The sequence below is a fragment of the Erythrolamprus reginae genome, chromosome 2 (assembly GCF_031021105.1).
Source record: "Erythrolamprus reginae isolate rEryReg1 chromosome 2, rEryReg1.hap1, whole genome shotgun sequence".
Classification (NCBI taxonomy): domain Eukaryota; kingdom Metazoa; phylum Chordata; class Lepidosauria; order Squamata; family Dipsadidae; genus Erythrolamprus; species Erythrolamprus reginae.
In genome coordinates, this window is record NC_091951.1 from 116,870,208 (window position 1) to 116,888,712 (window position 18,505).

The window sequence follows — 18,505 nt, forward strand, 5'->3', positions numbered from 1 at the left end:
TTAACTTCCAAGTAGTCATTCCATTCTATTGACTTCCACCATGACATGGTGTAATATATGATGTGTTCTTCTTTATCTGAGGTTGTATTTACCTACAATTAAAACCCACTAGGGACCAGGTGATTTTTACTGTGTCCTAATGTATAAAATGTATAATGTATAAAATCACATGACTCTGTGAGAGAGAGAGGGGGAGGGGAGAAGAAAGGATAGATAGATAGATAGATAGATAGATAGATAGATAGATAGATAGATAGATAGATAGATAGATAGATAGATAGATAGATAGATGGATGGATGGATAGATGGATGCAAGCAAGTTTTGGGAAAATGGCAAGCATTTTACAGTGAAGGGAACATTCCAAAGCTCCTTATACAGTAGCTGAATGTAATGAAGAAAAGCCACTAGACTTAAGTCTTTGGTTGATGCCAATAGCATGAATCTGGATGCAAATTGCATATGCAAAAAGGATGCTGGGAGACCATGTACAGGATGTTATCATAGATTACATTAGTAGTACTAATATAAGGAGGAGGTCTCAGTGGGCCCTGAGGTCTTCTACAGGGCATTTACAGTAGAAACAGCAGGCTATGTTGTCTGATTTTAATAGAAAATGAAAAACATATCCAGCAATTTTCATTAGCAGTTTGTTAACTGCATTAGTTTCCAGATTCAGAGATTGCATTCCCTCTTCATGAAAAATAGCTAACACAATTGGTTTTGTTGTTGTTGTTGTTGTTTCTTTGAAGTCTCTGGATGTTGATCCTCTGCCAGTGAAGTTACATTATGATAAATCACATGACCAAATATGGATACTTAGTTGGGGGAATATGAAGAAATCCCATCCAACGCTACAGGTAAGTTTCCAATGAGTTTAATAGTTCAATGTGTTTTCTATAAATAGGGTTTTAAAAATAGAAATATAAGTGTTCATTTGCATGCCAATTTTGTACCCACTCCTCTGCTCAGAGTAGTTCCATCTTTTGTTTTATTTTAAGCAGTCTTAATTCAGACCTGACAGCCAGTACCTTTCAACAAGCCAACATGTGCTTGTTGAAAGGTACTGACTATTCTCCACTGCACTGGGAAGGAGAGTCCAACATGGGTAATTACCAATCCTATTGGTAGAGACTGAGTTAATTTAAATATTTAAATACGAGGTAGTCACCGCCCCTTAGCAGCCCCCAATACCTCTGTTTTAAAAACTCAGTCTAAGTGTAGAGACTGTTTTTAAGTGTATCTTCTTTGAAGTATTAATGTTTTTTAATAAATAACTTGTCTTCTTTTTTCTCCTTTTCCCTTTTTCTCTTGCAGAATGAAGAGGAGCCTTTGGAAAGGGGTTTCTGCCCTCCGTGGGCATTACCCCCACCGTTTCTCTTCCCGGGGATCCCTTCCCTCAGCGGGCATATCCTAAGCGGGGAGCACCTCAGCCTGGGGTCACTGGCCTCAGAGGCCATACCCGGCTGAGAGTCGAAGGTGAGGGGGTCCGCCCCCCTAACTGGGAGGCTCGGGGATTGCCTTTCCCCTTGAAGACGAGTACCTGGCACAACGCCAGCGCCTCTCAGCTGTTCGGCGCTGAAGAGTAAAGCCGCGCCGCCGCCGCAACAGGGACCGTCGAATTGCTGCAGCCCGTATAAGCCGCTGGAACGGCAAGGAGGGCTATTAGGCCGGCTGGGCAGGCTCTTTTCAGATGGGGAGGTCGGTCCCCGAGTAGGAAGTAGGTGGCAAGATTGCGGAGATTTCTAGCCGCGCCCGCCATTTTGGGGCTGTTGCTGACCCGCGCCCGCCATTTTTAAGCGGGAAACAGTTGCTCTCCGCCCACTCTGTGGGCGCGACCAACGATGGTGTTACACAGGCGTCATTCCCTGAGGAGCTTAAATCGCCATTTTGGCTGTCAGCTCTCGTTCCGAGCAGCGTTGGCTTTCCAGATCTATTGTTAACAACAGTGCTCGTGAGTAGTAATGGAGGAGAAAACTGCTGAGAAGGCATCCTCCCCCAATTTGGTGTCCAAAGATAAGGGCAAGTCAAAGCCCAAAGAAAAGTCCAAGGTGCAGGCCTCCTCTTCCTCTCTCAAAGAGGCAGAGAGGTGCATTAAAGCATTGGAGCAGAGGCTGGAGGCAGCCATTCTAACACCAAGAATTGCCTCGCCTCTCCCTGCGCAGTTGATGTTCCAGGCCAGGGATCCACTAGCTCCATATTCTGGGTTGAGACCAACAGAAACCCTGTCAGAAAGGGATTGGTCCCCAGAAACGCAGGGCCCATTTCTGCCTGCAGCTGGTCAATCTGCATCAGGCCTTAGTCAAGCCAGGCCACCTTCAGCACCTCATTCTATGAAAAGTGGGCCTTCAGCAACCTTTACACCCACTGCAGCTGGGCTTAGAGTGCACCCTGACACATGGCAACAGATGTCTCCAGCGTTGCAGGAGCTTGTCACTGATGCATATTCCCAGGGGATGGCAGCAAAGATGCAGAACACACGTCACCCTTGTCCAACAAGAAATCCTTGGTCAGTACCGCCCCTCTCGGGTATGGGGTCCTGGGTTGAAGAGCCTTTCCAATTGGAAGACACTGAGAAAGAGTATGATTTCTCAGATGACGAGACCACTCCTGAACACCCAGTAGTGGCTGGTCTCTTTAAGGCTTCTTATTTCAAGGTTCTACTTCATAAGGCAAAGCAAACAGCGGACTTGCCAGGTCCTACTAAAGTTACAGATTCTACTGAGGACCCTAAACCATCTGCAGTACTCTTTAAAGAGCCTCAGCCCGAGACTGACCATGTACCATCCTCGGATATCTTTAAACAAAGTATTAAGCGCCCTTGGCAGACTCCAGCAGCGGCTCAAGGACCTTCGGTCATGGAGAGGAAATTCTATACTCTGGATGAGGATATGGAGAAGCTGTTGGAGTTTCCGCCCATTGACCAGCCAGTAATGACTCTGATTTCAAAGGCTTTGGTTCCCTCTGAGACTGGCGATAGTTTGAAACCAGAGGATAGAAAGGCGGAGATTTTATTGCGTAAGTCGCATCAAATGGCCAGTTGGGGGTTTCGGGCAGCCACGGCTGCCTCCTTTTTCAATTGGGCCTCCATAATATGGCTGCAAGAGGTGCAGGCCCGTCTAGGCCCAGAGGATGGCCGTTTATGACAGGACATCAGTAAGCTATTAGCTGCAGCAGAATTCTCTGCGGATGCTACCCTCCATGCAGCGAAGTTTTCGGCTCGAGGGATGGCAACTTCACTGGCTTCCAGGCGTCTCCTTTGGCTGAGGAACTGGCCGGCGGACCTCAAGTCCAAATGGAACCTGGCTTCCTCCCCGTACCAAGGAGAAAAACTGTTTGGAGAAGCCTTGGATCCGGTCCTCATTGAGGACAAGGACAAACGGAAGTCCCTTCCCAGAGCGTACAGAAGACAGGAGCGTCGGGCTAACCCCTATAATCGTCGCCAGCCATTTCGTTGGGACTCCTCCTCGTCGGTGGGTCAGAATGTCAGGCCTTTCCAACAAGGCCAGTATGGTCAGTCAGGCTTTCGGAGTGACCGTGTGGCCTTTCAAGACCGACCGAGGGGGTATCAGCAGGTGAGACGGCCCTTCAGGGGAAACCAAAGGGGCTTCAAACGCAACTCCAAGTGACTTGTCTCCGCTAGCGCCCATAGGAGGCAAACTACAACTTTTCAGTGCCTCCTGGAGAAGTATCTCCACCGACAAATGGGCGATAGCCACAATTTCTCAAGGGTTGCGTCTGGAGTTTCTTCAGCCCCCACCACACCGGTTTGTCCAATGTCCATCAACACGGGATCCGCTGAAAAAACATCATTTGCAGCAGGAGATAGACCATCTTTTGAATATCAAGGCGATAGAGAGGGTGCCCGAGCATGCCAAAGGCACAGGGTTCTATTCCATCGTTTTCCTCGTGCCAAAGGCATCAGGAGAGTTCAGGATGATCCTGAATCTAAGATCCCTGAATGCCTTCATCCGATATCGGAGATTTTGAATGCACTCTCTCCAATCGATTCTCGCCTCTATTCGTCATCACGATTTTCTAACGTCAATAGACCTGAAAGATGCTTACCTGCACGTTCCTGTTTGGCCGGCCCATCGTCGCTTTCTCAGGTTCTGCCTGCACGGTACCCACTACCAGTACAGGGCGATGCCGTTCGGCCTGTCCTCGGCGCCTCAGTCATTTACAAAGCTGATGGACATCTTGACGGCGCATATCAGGGCCCAGTCTGTACGGGTGATGGCATACTTGGACGACATCATCGTTATGTCCAAGTCACTGCCCCAGGCGCAACAGGATTTGACTGTTACACGACACGTCCTGGAGCGACATGGCTATACCATCAACGAGGAAAAGAGTCATCTTTTTCCCTCTACAAGCATCCAGCATCTGGGGTCTATTATAAATACTACCCAGGACACGGTATCTTTGACACCGGAAAGACTCCTCAACATTCGGCGACTGGTCAGCAATCTGTGTCGACAACATCAGGTATCGCTGGCCATGTTGTCCAAGGTACTTGGGACTCTCGTATCATCCATAGGAATCGTACCATGGGCTCGACACCACATCAGGAGTCTCCAATGGTTCCTACTGCCGTACCAAAAGAACAAGGTGAGCCACTCTCACCGGCAGGTGAGGCTTCCAGCATACGTCAAACAATCACTGAAATGGTGGTTGTCCCCAGCGCTATTCCGGGGTTCCCCTCTCCACAGCCACGAACGCTTGGTTCTGACCACAGATGCGAGTCTGTTGGGTTGGGGGGCTCACATGGGTCCTCATATGGCCCAGGGTCTATGGTCTCAGGGCGACCTGACTCCTATCAATATCAATTTCCTGGAGCTCAGGGCAGTGTTTCTGGCACTTCGAGCCTTTACTTGCTGGGTTCAAGGCAGAGACATACTGGTCCTAACAGACAATGTAGCGACCAGGGCCCACCTCAATCATCAGGGGGGCACGAAGTCACAGCGTCTCATGCTCGAGACTACGGCTCTCTTCGATTGGGCCGAACTTCATCTGGCTTCATTGACGGCGGAGCACATTGCGGGGACCAGCAATGTGCAAGCGGACTGGTTGAGCAGGGCGACCCTGGATCCGTCGGAATGGCGACTCGCCCCAGTTCTTTTCAACAGCATAAGCCACCGCTTCAGGGTTCCATCAGTGGATCTCTTTGCAACCCCGGACAACGCCCAATTGCCCAGGTTCTATTCCAGGTTCACAACGCCAGGGGCGGAAGGGGTCAACGCCCTGCTGTCTCCCTGGCCCAAAGGTCTGCTTTACGCATTTCCACCAACATGCCTTATTCAAAGAACATTGGACAAGATGGTGCAAGAAGGAGCGGAGTTGATATTGATGGCTCCCCACTGGCCGAGACGCCCTTGGTTTGCAGACCTGATAGCCTTTTCTGTGTCTCCCCCGTGGAGGATTCCAGATTGCGAAATATCGTTGAGCCAGGGGTCAGTTTGTCATCCGAACCCTCAATGGTTCCAGCTGACCGCCTGGCACTTGAGAGGCTCAGATTGAGAAACCAATGTATACCGGACAATGTTGTATCTACCATGCAGGCTGCTCGTTGTCCGTCTACGGTACGAATTTATCAGGCTACATGGGCGGCCTTTTGTAAGTTTTGTTTAGAGCAGCGTTCTAACCCTCAACAAGCCTCGGTTATTCTGGTGTTACAGTTCCTGCAAGCAGGAGTTGATAGAGGTCTGGCACCAAATACCTTGAAGAGGCAAATAGCTGCTCTCGCGACCATTGTACAGGTGCCTCAATCTCGTTCGCTAGCACAACACCCTTGGATACGGGACTTTATTAAAGGAGCAGTCAACTCCCACTCACCTCAGATTCATAGGTTCCCGACTTGGGACCTATCTCTCGTGTTGAAAGCTCTTACTGCACCTCCTTTTGAGCCGCTAAGGTCTATTCCACTTCGACTACTAACAATTAAAACTGCATTTCTTGTGGCGATCACATCTGCGCGCCGAGTGTCCGAATTGTCGACTCTGTCTACTCGATTAGAACTGTGCGTGTTCCACTCGGACAGAGTGGTGCTGAGACTGGACCCGGTCTTTATACCCAAGGTCAACTCTGGTTTTCACAGATCACAGGACTTGGTCCTTCCTGATTTTTGCACACATGGTCAACATCCTTTGGAGTTGAGATGGCACAAGGTGGATGTTAGGAGGGTCTTAAAGATTTATATCAGAAGGACTGCTGAGTTCAGGAAAACTGACAGGATGTTTGTGTCATTTGCTCAAAGATCTATGGGACTTGGGGTCTCATCTAAATCCATTAGTCGCTGGCTTAGGGATTGTATTGCAGAAGCGTACAAAGCTAGGTCTCAGTCGCCTCCGGCTGGCATAACTGCGCATTCCACCAGAAGTGCGGCTGCGGCTGCAGCATGGCATACCCAAGCATCTATTGAGGACATTTGTAAGGCAGCGACTTGGGCTTCGCCTACAACTTTCATCCGTCATTATAAACTTGACTCGGTTGCTTCGGCTGAAGCTTCCTTTGTGAGGCGTGTGTTGCAGAGGGTGTGTTCCTCTCCGTCGACCGTGGCACAGCCTTTTCCCTCCCAGGGGATGTGAACTTTGGTATATCCCATGTTGGACTCTCCTTCCCAGTGCAGTGGAGAAGAACCGTTGTACATACCTGAACGGTCTTCTCGATGCACTGGAAGGAGAGTCCAAACCCACCCGGCGTAGTTGCCAGGTCGCCGGAGTAATTGGGTTTGCGAGGTTTAAAAGTTAATTGTTATATGGTAAAGTTCAATAAATTGTGTTACCTCTATACTGTCTTCGTTTTTAAAACTGAGGTATTGGGGGCTGCTAAGGGGCGGTGACTACCTCGTATTTAAATATTTAAATTAACTCAGTCTCTACCAATAGGATTGGTAATTACCCATGTTGGACTCTCCTTCCAGTGCATCGAGAAGACCGTTCAGGTATGTACAACGGTTCTTTCAGAATCACTGGGTGAAGATATTCAACATCACTGGGAGGTTTTTGATATCCAAAAATCATCATTTAGTGAAAACGCAAGAGAAGATGCTTTCTGTTGATTTGTCCTCTTCTGCAGCCTCTTGCTTCATCCTCCTTGGTTTTGGAGGAGGTCATTCCCTAGAATAGATACTGGAGAGGGGGGAAAGGAGATGATGGAGGAAGGAAGAACTAGTAACCTCTTTCCTTATCTTGTTTGCAAGATATCCACTAAATCAAAAGCAATCCTTCAAGCATAATGGGATCATAGAAGTCCACCATCCATTCTTCTTATCATAATTTAATCAGACATCACTTTTAATTATTAGCAATTAGTTTTAGAATTACTCTAAATATAGTTCTCTCGTTTTATTTCTTTTCTTCCATGTTATTTTCTTTATTTTCTTTATTTTCATTTTCTCCATTCAGAAAACACATCATCCTTCTCTTGTGCCACAATCTAGCTGTGGATTGCAAGCCACCATATAATAGGTCTGTAAGGGGTGTGCATAAGTGCACCAGTGTGCCTACTGTCCCTGTCCTACTGTCCTCATTCATCTGTATTAACATTATTATTTATTTATTAGTCTTCTATGCTGCCCTTCTCGAAGTGACTCAGGGCAGCGTACAACATAATGAAAACAATATGTATGAAGAAAACTAATTATTGTTTAAAAGGAATTATTAATAAAATCGTAAAAAACCCCATATGCAGTCATTCCCATTCATTCAATTCAATCATTCACAACATTGGCCGGAGACAATAACATCCATGTACATTGTAGCTAGTGTGGAAAAATTATTGCAGGATTTGATGTAGAACAATTTCAAATCCTGCATGTCTATATTGTTTATAAACAGCTTGAACATAAATTGAAATTAGTCTCTGATCTTACAATCCTACACAGAGATGCCTTTTTATCAACATACTTATTTTTAGGAACTGATGTAACCATCATAGAATATTATCATGCAGATGACCATAATCCAATTGGTCTCGTATGCATTTTAGGCTTTCTAGTTACTTATTTCAGTACTTCCTATCAGTGGACAATGTTTGTTTATTTATGGTAGGTCATATCAGAAGTAAGTACAGGAGAGAATCAACAAATCATTGGTACCCACCTAACTGGAATGGATGATTATTTTATTCCACCTACAAATCTGATTATCAATCACATGAGGTAAGAATTCTCTAACAGTTGTATCTTAGGTATAACAATTCTTCTGAATCACAGATAAATCTAGTTTGATTTTGTATTCTTGTTTTTTTTAAAAAAAACTCATGAAGAAGACATAACATTTCCTGTAAAGCCTCTTGTGAGTGTAGAAACAGGATATGATATCAGACAGACAGAATGGACCCCAAGAAGCAATGGAGAAGTCATGACTAGTCTGATAGAATTCTCCATTAGTTCATCTATTCTCAAGATTGTCAGTGAGTATTCCGCTATATAGAGCGCTGGTGAGACCACATTTGGAGTACTGTGTTCAGTTCTGGAGACCACACCTACAAAAAGATATTGACAAAATTGAATGGGTCCAAAGACGGGCTACAAGAATGGTGGAAGGTCTTAAGCATAAAACGTATCAGGAAAGACTTAATGAACTCAATCTGTATAGTCTGGAGGACAGAAGGAAAAGGGGGGACATGATCGAAACATTTAAATATGTTAAAGGGTTAAATAAGGTCCAGGAGGGAAGTGTTTTTAATAGGAAAGTGAACACAAGAACAAGGGGACACAATCTGAAGTTAGTTGGGGGAAAGATCAAAAGTAACATGAGAAAATATTATTTTACTGAAAGAGTAATAGATCCTTGGAACAAACTTCCAGCAGACATGGTAGATAAATCCACAGTACCTGAATTTAAACATGCCTGGGATAAACATATATCCATCCTAAAATAAAATACAGAAAATAGTATAAGGGCAGACTAGATGGACCATGAGGTCTTTTTCTGCCGTCAGACTTCTATGTTTCTGTTTTAATTTAATTTAATGAAAATTTCAACTGATCATGTACATTTTAAGTTCTGGTCTAATAAATGGATTTCAGCTTTTGCAGTCCAACGCATATTGTTTTCAAGAAGAAAATTAATAATTGGAATACCTCCCCACTAGGGGCGGATTCCTATTACCACCGCTACTGGTGCGCTGTGCACACAACTTCAGTTAGCTTGTGCACGGACATGTCCCAGCATGTTTTTGCTTCTGTGCATGCGCAGGAAGCAAAATCTCACAAATTTATGTGAGTGCGTGTGAGATTTCGGCGATTTTTTGCTTCTGCACATGCGCAGAAACAAAAAAATCACTGAAATCTTGCATGTGCATGCGTACCCTCATGAGATTTGGCTTCCTATGCATGCGCAGAAGAAAAAACCCCACTGGGACATGTGCATGTGCGTGCAAGATAATTGAAGCTGTGTGCACAGCAAGCTCTACCAATGCGGTGTCATTTACCGTACCGGTAGCAACACAGAAATTCTTATGTGTGTCTTTCTACTCTTGGCTGAGAGCCACTGCAAATGTACCAGATAGTCCAGGGGCCTCCACCTCTGGACCATGTACAGGCCACATAAGTGGTGGGCAAGTACACATGCACGCATTTATATTTGCATGAGCATCAAACAAGCTTATGCACATGTGCTCTGCTTGCACAAATAGCAGGTCTGCATAGAACCATCCCAGCTGGTCTGAAAAGCCAAAAAGGTTGGGGAACCATGATCAAATCATAAAGCAATTATTACTATTATTATTTATTCAATTTTTATGCCACCCATCTCCTTAGACTCAGGGCGGCTTACAACATGTTAGCAATAGCACTTTTTAACAGAGCCAGCATATTGCCCCCACAATCCGGGTCCTCATTTTACCCACCTTGGAAGGAAGGAAGGCTGAGTCAACCTTGAGCCAGTGATGAGATTTGAATATTCATGAAGCCTGTTGATTGTACAATACCCAGAATCATTTCCAGTGAGTTGCCAAAAGTTTGCCATGGCAACACTTTTGTTGTTATTTGTTTTAATGAAGGAAAAATACCGTATGCTTTGTTTTAATTTCAGAAATTGTATATGTTTGCTTTAAATAGCAATGTACATTTGCACAGCCAATGGTGACATACAAATTATTATCATTTATAAAGTACACAGATACTCACATATATACTAATAAAGGGAGACTAGTATAGATCTTTCTCATCAGCTAGCCGTACACTTCTAGGGTTCAAACCTGGACTGCTTACCTTGTTAGGCACTGCTTTTATCCTCTAAGCCACAAGTTCTTCATCCTTATCAGCAGAGCCAGGGGAAAGATTAAAGGAAGAAGTATGCTCCCTCCCATATCTGGATATACTGTACCAGGTGACTCAACAGAAAAATACACATACACAGAGAGAGAGAGAGAGAGCATAAATACAGTTTATGTGTGTGAGAGAGAGAGAGAGAGTGAATGTATAACAAAATATGTGGATAATACAATAAAATAAAATATTAAATAACCCATAATAAAACCGTAATAAAATTGCAATAATATGGATCCATAGAATTGTAATGGACATCATTCGATTAAAACTTAAGTCATGCAAATTGGCCAGATAATTTTGACCTGCTTCCCATCTCCATCCAAATCATATCACACCATTGCTATAGTTTGAATAACCTGAAATGAAATCCCTAAGTCAATTACCCTTAGATCTTGGCGGAAAGGAGTAATAGTATAATAAATAAAATTTGATCACGATCAGATTTGTGCTCTGACCATGACAAAGGTAGCTATCCCTTCTTGCCACTGCTCTGATGAGAAAATCATGTGTGACATGTTTCAAATCAGACCATGAATTACTTGGAATAGGCCCATTGCTACCATGGTGGCCATGACCTCCCAAGCTGTTACAAAGGATAGCCCAGGGAGAACAAATTGAAGTCCTCCAGGATTATAAACCTGGAGAAATCCATAGGAAACACTGAGATGGCATCCACCAGCTCAGGCAGGGAGATTACCATGGAGTGCTGTTACAGTAGCACCAATCCCAAATGATCTTGCAAGCCTATCTTCAGTTTTGCAATTTAGATTTCAAGTAAGAATTTCACATACATAATGTCAACTCAAACATGTCAACTCAAACAATAATTTAGTACAAGGTCCAAAACTGGACTGAGTTACACTCAGCTAAGCGGTGAAGCTTGGAAGAATCCCTATATTAAGTCTTATTATCTCATATGGAATGACAAAAGAATTGATGTCAATATGAATTAATGATTTTTGAAGCTGCCTCCTTGAGGAAATCATAATTAGCAATGTTGAAATTCTGGGTTTGAACAACAACAACAAAATCGAGCCAACAAGAGGAAAGAAATGGAGGGAATGTACAGTAAATGTTTGAATGTTTATTTAATAACAGCAGGTGTATCATTGATCTGTTTCATTCACCTGTCAAAGTAACCCTTGGTGTGTCTCCTAAGAAATCTCCATGAGCATATAAATCCAGCTAACAGATGTCCGTTTAGGCTTGTGTTTCTCAAACTTGGCAGCTTTTAGGTTTGTAAACTTCAGCTCCCAGAATTCCCCAGCCAGCCATGGAGAAGGAAGTTGAACTCCTATCTTAAAGTTTATGTCTTAAAGTTACCACTGGTAACTTAAAAATGTAACTGCAGCCTTACATTTATTGTAAGCATATTGTAAGAAGAGCTTTAAACAAAGTATTTTTATTTAAAATGCACTTCAATGCATCCTGATACAAAGGAACAGCAGGCATAATCTTATTACTCCTTAGTCACACACCATTTTTATTTTCTGCACTACATTTCTTTTTTAATTTATAATTGATGCAAGACAAACTAAATCCTTGGGTTATTTGCAGGATCTGAGTATATAAAATCTTTTTTTCTTAAGGAATTTTATGCATGATATTGTACAGCTTTCAATTCTATTTTTTTCTGTTTACACATGCACGCAAACACATACCATATTTTTTGGAGTATAAGACTCACTTTTTTTCTCCCTAAAAGAGGTAAAATTTTGGGTGCGTCTTATACTCTGAATATAGCTTTTTTTCCAAAGCTTTTTTTTTAGCCCTAACTAGTTGCTAACGATCTTACCCTGCAAGCTCTTTCATTGTTGCTCTCTGCGAAGAATTTTTTTTAAACCCTTACCAGGAGATAAAATAATGTGCTGAAGCTGACCAGACTAAGGATGCTAGCCAGATGAATATCTGGTAGGTAGATATTTCCCCCTATTTTCCTCCCCAAAAACTAACTTATACTCTAAAGTATAAGTATTTTCCTCCCCAAAAACTAACTTATACTCCAAAAAATACAGTAATTATGCACTATCCACCAAAATCCCAAAATTCTTTGTGATTTACAATAATGATTATTATTTGGAGTAAGAATGAGTTTCCTTGTACTAGAACTGTCAGAAATATGGTTTTCAATCAAAGGAATTGGAATATTAGGACCATGGTTATCTTGGGGAGGGGGGAGAGAATCACAAACTGTATAGATTGAGAAATTATGAAAACCCATTCAAAGTAATGCTGCTATATATCTGGCCTTTATGGTCATCCAGATACTATATATAGTACAAATACTATAATCTCCTTATTTGGTGGAGAGATCATCCTTGTAGAACATTAGAATTATTTTGAATTCAAGTCACAATGGGAGGTACCGTCTTTTCAATTCAAGACAGATTGTACCATCTAGTGTTTCTTCACCTCTTCTAGCACTTTCTAGCACCTCATTCTGTTTGATAAGAATTTTCTGCAAAAGAAGGAAGGATTTAAAGGGTATCAGGATATATTGTCGTATGCCCCTCAAAGAATCTACCATCATGTGTCCCCAGCTAGTTCTTCTATGTAGACATTTATATTTTGCAATGGATATAGATTTAATAAACATTTTAATTTCAAATGTTTATGCTACCAATGGCTAAGAGCAACTCAATGAGAACACTGAAAAAAGACATATATAACTTGGAAAAAAAAAGTTTTTTGTATCACTTATTTAAGTCAGTTTTATGTTAGTCTGATATATTTAAAAATCTTGATGCAATATATTAAGATGCTGAAAAGCAATAACTAGAAGGACAATGCTATTTTTTTAATTTTTTTAATTTTTTTGCAGCAAGAGACTTAAAGCAAATGCTAGAAGCAATGATCTTCTGCTATTACCCCAAAATGTCCTCTGGCATTTCAACATTTCAATCTCTTGAAATCTTGAAAGCACACAATCCATTTATTCCATGGTACAAAACCTGGCAGTGTGTTGTTTCACCTTTAATGTCTTTTCCCTGAATATCACTATGTGTCCAACTAAATATATTCTATTGCAGCTCAGAATTAAGCTCTATGTGGCATTAAACAAGGTAAAATTGCTTTGCCTCATTCCTTCCCATGATCAAAATATAGTGTGACATTTGATCTAAGCAAGGTTGGGTAAGATAAGGCTCCAGAATTGGTGGTTGCCTAAAGCTTCTTCTGAGTTTTCATCAAGCTGTAATATTCACTCTGACAGATGAGAAGTTATTAAAGATGCGGCAGTGGTCATACTAAATATTTGAAATTAATTTATTGTTCATGGTATCTAATTTCTGTGCTCACTTCACTCACTGTTTATTATGTTCACTCCAAATTTTTTTGAAGGTGAACCATAGTAGCTCATACCTGAGACTGAAGTTTGGCATTTTAGCTGAAAATTATATGTTCTTGCTAGGTTCCTTAAATAAATGTTGGGTTTGAGCACTTGAGCACCATAAACTTGCTCACTCACGAATGGAACCACGTTTCTTAAAGTGCATAGTTAGTTATGCCATGTTTTGCTTTTTATTTACAGGTTTGGTTTCATCTTTAATAAATCAAAGGCTGCAGTTCACAAAATCGATCTGGAAACCATGGCTCAAATCAAAACTATCAGCTTTGGAAACTACAGCTGTCTGCCCCAAGCCATGGCCTACACTCACTTGGGAGGTTATTTCTTTGTGCAGTGCACAGCAAACAAGTCCATACCAAGAATTCCACAACTTATAATTGACAGTGTTACAGATTCTGTTATTGGTCCCAATGATGATGTATCAGGTACTCCCTACATCTCTCCAGATGGACGTTATTTGGTCAGTGCAGATGAAGAGAGTAGGAGGATCAGAGTCCAGGCCATAACAGTCCAAGGAGAAATCAAGTTGATTTATGATTTACAAACCTCTATGCACATATCTCATCTGACATTCCAGTCCTCTTTCACTGAAGCCAATCAGTATTATATTTATGCTTCTTCACATTTGCAAACAGATGTGCTTTTTATTGAGTTGTCGACAGGGAAAATGGACCTCTTGAAGAATTTAAAAGACCCTGTCAGACCTAAAGACTGGCCCTGGAACAGCTACAACAGAATTATCCAAGACAGTGGATTATTTGGTCAATACCTTCTAACACCAGCAAAGAGTTCACTCTTTATAATTAATGGAAGACAAAATACATTACGCTGTGAAGTTTCAGGAATCAAGAAGGGCAACACAGTCGTCTGGGTAGGAGATGTATGAAAAATATACAAAAGGAAAAAGAAACCAGAACTTTCAGGAAAAAGCAAAGGACTGATTGAACATTTAACTGCAGCAAAAAAAAAATATATGCAGTAGCATTGTATATTTTTACACTGAAGGGGGAAACTGGTATACATTTCACAGTAGAAGACTGGCCTATTGCAAATAGGGTATGATCTGTTAATTGGAATTGGTTGTACTAGGAATTTATGTCGAGTCCAATTTAATGACGTAACGTATGGAATATACCCTGGGAAATGAATGATTCACCCGAAATGCTAGAAGTAACATCCTATAGAGTCTCACTTTTGACTTGAAAGGCTGCTCAATCTTTCAGTTCTTTCTAGGTAATCGGTCTTCATTCTGTTATTCCAACATAACATTTTGTATACAACATTGTGCCATGTGGCATGAGATCAACCCTGTCACTTAGATATTTTATTTTTACAAGAATGGAAGAGCTGGAGGAATTTAGACTTTGTAGAGCCATTCATGTCAAAGATTTCTGGAATCATTCTGTATAGCAGATAATATCAAGGCAAAGGATTTGCATTTTTTAAAAGGCAATATTTCCACCCATCTAAAACCAGACTGAAGCAGTAAGGTGAAAAACTGGATTATGTGTTGTTTCAGCTTCTGCCACTCCTACATATTTCAGGGGTGGCAGCCTTTCCCCAGTCCCTCTCTTATCATGAGAGTATTGTACTGAAAATACTGCAGTTAACACTAAAGGCAACATTTAAGAAGAGAAAAATTGAGAATAGAGAGGGAAGTATGAAATTGATTCAGAAAAAAATGGGGGGGGAAAGAAATACTGGATTTAGTCCAGATGTAATCATGCCTGGAACAGACCAACCGAAATTGTTAGGAGTAGGATTTCCATTGTAAGCCATGGTTGTCTCTTTAGATAATACAGTTCCTCCAAAGGCTAAAATTTATATGCACACACACACACACACACACACACACACACACACACACACACGTATAACCAAATTATATTGTATTAGATCTTTTTCTCAGACCTAACCCAAGCACGTGTATCTGATGTAGCCGGAGTTGCAGAACCTCCTGATCTAGGAAACTTTGTTTAAGGTGTCAATAAATGAATAAATATGCAAATATCTTCTATGTAATCCACAAAGAGATATATTATTTTATTTTTTTGAACAGCATCAGCCATACAAAGTGTACAAAAATAAGCTGCTATTTTAGCATTATAGAAAAGAAACGGTACTGTTTCCAGTGCAGAACATTTTTCAGAAAGCATTTATTCCCCTTCATTTAAAATTTACCATTAGTCAAAGAAATTGGGCCCTTCGTAGAAACAATAGATACATCTTTAAAAGCACTCTTTTTAATAGCATATTTTTGTGCAGAAAACTTTTAGCTTTTATATAAATCAGACATATCTGTCATTTAGGATCTTAGGAAGAAAAGCCTTTTAAAAATATCTATCTATTCCATTTTGCTGTTCTTTATATTCTTCTTTCATTCATAATGTTCTCATTTATAGTCAATTAGCATTTAGTTATGAAACACAGAATAAAGTAACACTCAATTTAATGAACTAAAAGGGAAAGGGGATGCCTGTTAAAGTAAATCATCCATTAAATCAGAATGAGATTTTATATCTGCAGATTTTACACATATATACATGCATAAAATGGAAATAGGGATTTACACATGCATAATTGATATACTGTACGCATGGATAAAATGGTGCATGGGATTGTTATGCATGTGTAAATGGCAAATATGCTTTTGTGCATGCACAGAACCATACACAGTATACTGACAGATTTTGTTTATTGCATTTGAAGTCCATTAAAGCAAAATTTTACTGCAATTTAGCAGAAATAAAGATATACCAATACTGTGATGACACTAAGACTTATGCATTGACTCAACATAGAATACGAATACATTTGTCCATTTAAACAGATGTAACATAAATGCATCTTGTTGCATTTGGAATACAGATACATGCACAAATACAAGTCCCAGTGTACCTTAAGTTAGAATTCATTCCCCTTTATCTGATGCTTTTATTCTTGATGCATTTTAAAACACAACTTCAATTTAATATATTTTCCATACGATTTGGTGAGTTTTCCATGATATTGGCGAGTTTCCACCCGCCCAACTTCCAAAGGGATTTTGTTGACTGGGTTTAATATTTATTCAATATATATGGTAATAACTAGAAAAGTACCCTCTTTAATCATTTTTGCAAGAAATGAAACCACTGTGTTTTAGAAGCACAACATTATTTCTGCCAAGCATACAGTAACCATCTTTAATTTGATTGATGATTATGTGCCAAGGGCTTTAAAGTGTACATCTATGTGCACTAAGATATTCTGTTCCAAAGGAGATCCCTGCTTCTATGGGCTGAATATGCAGAACATAGTACCATGGATGCCCCATAATCCTTCACCTGTCCTATGGCAGTCTTATCCACCTTTTCTGGCTGATGATTTTTCTGGGAGTTGAATTCCACATGGAAACAGGAAACAGATTGGGCAATATTAATAAAGGCAGGTATTTGAACTTCTAAGTGGTTTGATGTGCTTAGTATCAAGAACCCAAAACCACTTTTTCAACTGAATGGAATAAGATAAATATTTCTCCATTACTTATTACCCTTTCGTGAGAGATGTCTATCTCTGGTCATCTACTGCTAGATATCTCAGGTAGAATGAATCCATATTATAAATGTCAGCCACTTCATTTAATTAAAATGCTTTGACAACCATAATCATATTTGAGGATCTACAAATTGTTGACTAAGAATTCTTAGTGTATCCTTCCCTCTACTCATCATTCTTTCATTTTTCATTATTCAGTCATGGAAGCTACTAAAGGTGGAAACCAACCAAATTCTGAAGTATTGATACAACTTAAAAACAAATTATTCAATTTTTCACAGAAACAGGAGAAGAATAAGACCTTCTAAATTGATGAATGACGGAATTCTTGCATTCCATTGGTTAACTTTCCAGAAATAAAGTAGGATATGAGAGTTATTATTAAAAAGTAAAGTAGTAGGGGTTGTGCTTTCTCTTGTCCCAATGTGATCAGTGGTAAAATATACTTTCTCCCCCTAAAACCATTGGGGGTTTTTTCCTATGAGCCATAGGAAGTTAGAATTCAGACATTAAATATTGGATGTATGCTCCATTTGGAAATATTGTAAAGTAAAGCTGCATCCAATTTATTGCCAAAGTGATTTATTGAGTGCTGCTTTATTATTCCATTTTTTAAAATTTTTGAATACGTTGAGTTGCCCATTAATTAAAACCTTTGTGACATAGATGCAGGAAAAAAATGTTGATTTTCTTTTTAAAAAATCTTTGTAAATATCTGTTGAGGTAAATATTCTTGAAATTCAGATATGAAGGGTGTGTAACAAGCTTCACTGCTTTCTGTTTACCTTTAATACACTGGACTAGAGTGAATTCAAATGTTAATTTTCCAAAGATGCCTCTGTGACTTTCTTCTTTCGCCCTCAAGTTCTATTGATGTGTTTTCTAAATATCCAAATGACCTCATCCTACTTAGAAAATGAAATTAATTTAGGTGCATCATATAACTTGTGAACAGTTCCAATGATGTTTGATCTAACTGAAAAGTGTGCACATTTCATAATCATAATTCTGAGATCACAATTTCTCTGTACCACAAAAAGGTGAACATTGAGTTTGTTTCCTTATGACTCTTGTTTCTCAAGCTTATTAAATCTCATATGGTTGCATTTCCTGATTTATTTCTTTTGTTTGCCCTCACATGACATCTGGATACCACTTCCTATTCTTTCTCAGCCAAGAAATTAATAGTCACAGTCATTAAGGGGAAATGATTTAAATTGAAATACCATGTAATTAGCTACCCTAAAAGCTCTAATGGATGAACAATGATTTCAATGAACAAAGCAACTGATTTAAAATAGGGATCAAACCCCTGGTATCCAATGCAATGTTTTTTTCACTACTT

The 18,505-nt window shown here is 40.6% G+C and overlaps 1 protein-coding gene across 6 annotated transcripts in view; it reads left to right on the top strand.

Annotated features, from left to right (window-relative positions):
- The window catches only part of FSTL4 (follistatin like 4), a 513,621-nt gene extending 495,355 nt beyond the window's left edge, over positions 1–18,266 (top strand). For all 6 annotated transcript variants that reach the window (XM_070739266.1, XM_070739267.1, XM_070739268.1 and 3 more), the window contains 3 exons: positions 751–858; positions 8,050–8,159; positions 13,807–18,266. In XM_070739266.1, coding sequence (XP_070595367.1) covers positions 751–858; positions 8,050–8,159; positions 13,807–14,509 — 921 coding nt within the window. In that variant the 3' untranslated portion in view covers positions 14,510–18,266. The remainder of the gene's footprint in view (positions 1–750; positions 859–8,049; positions 8,160–13,806) is intronic.
- Positions 18,267–18,505: the final 239 nt, after the last annotated feature.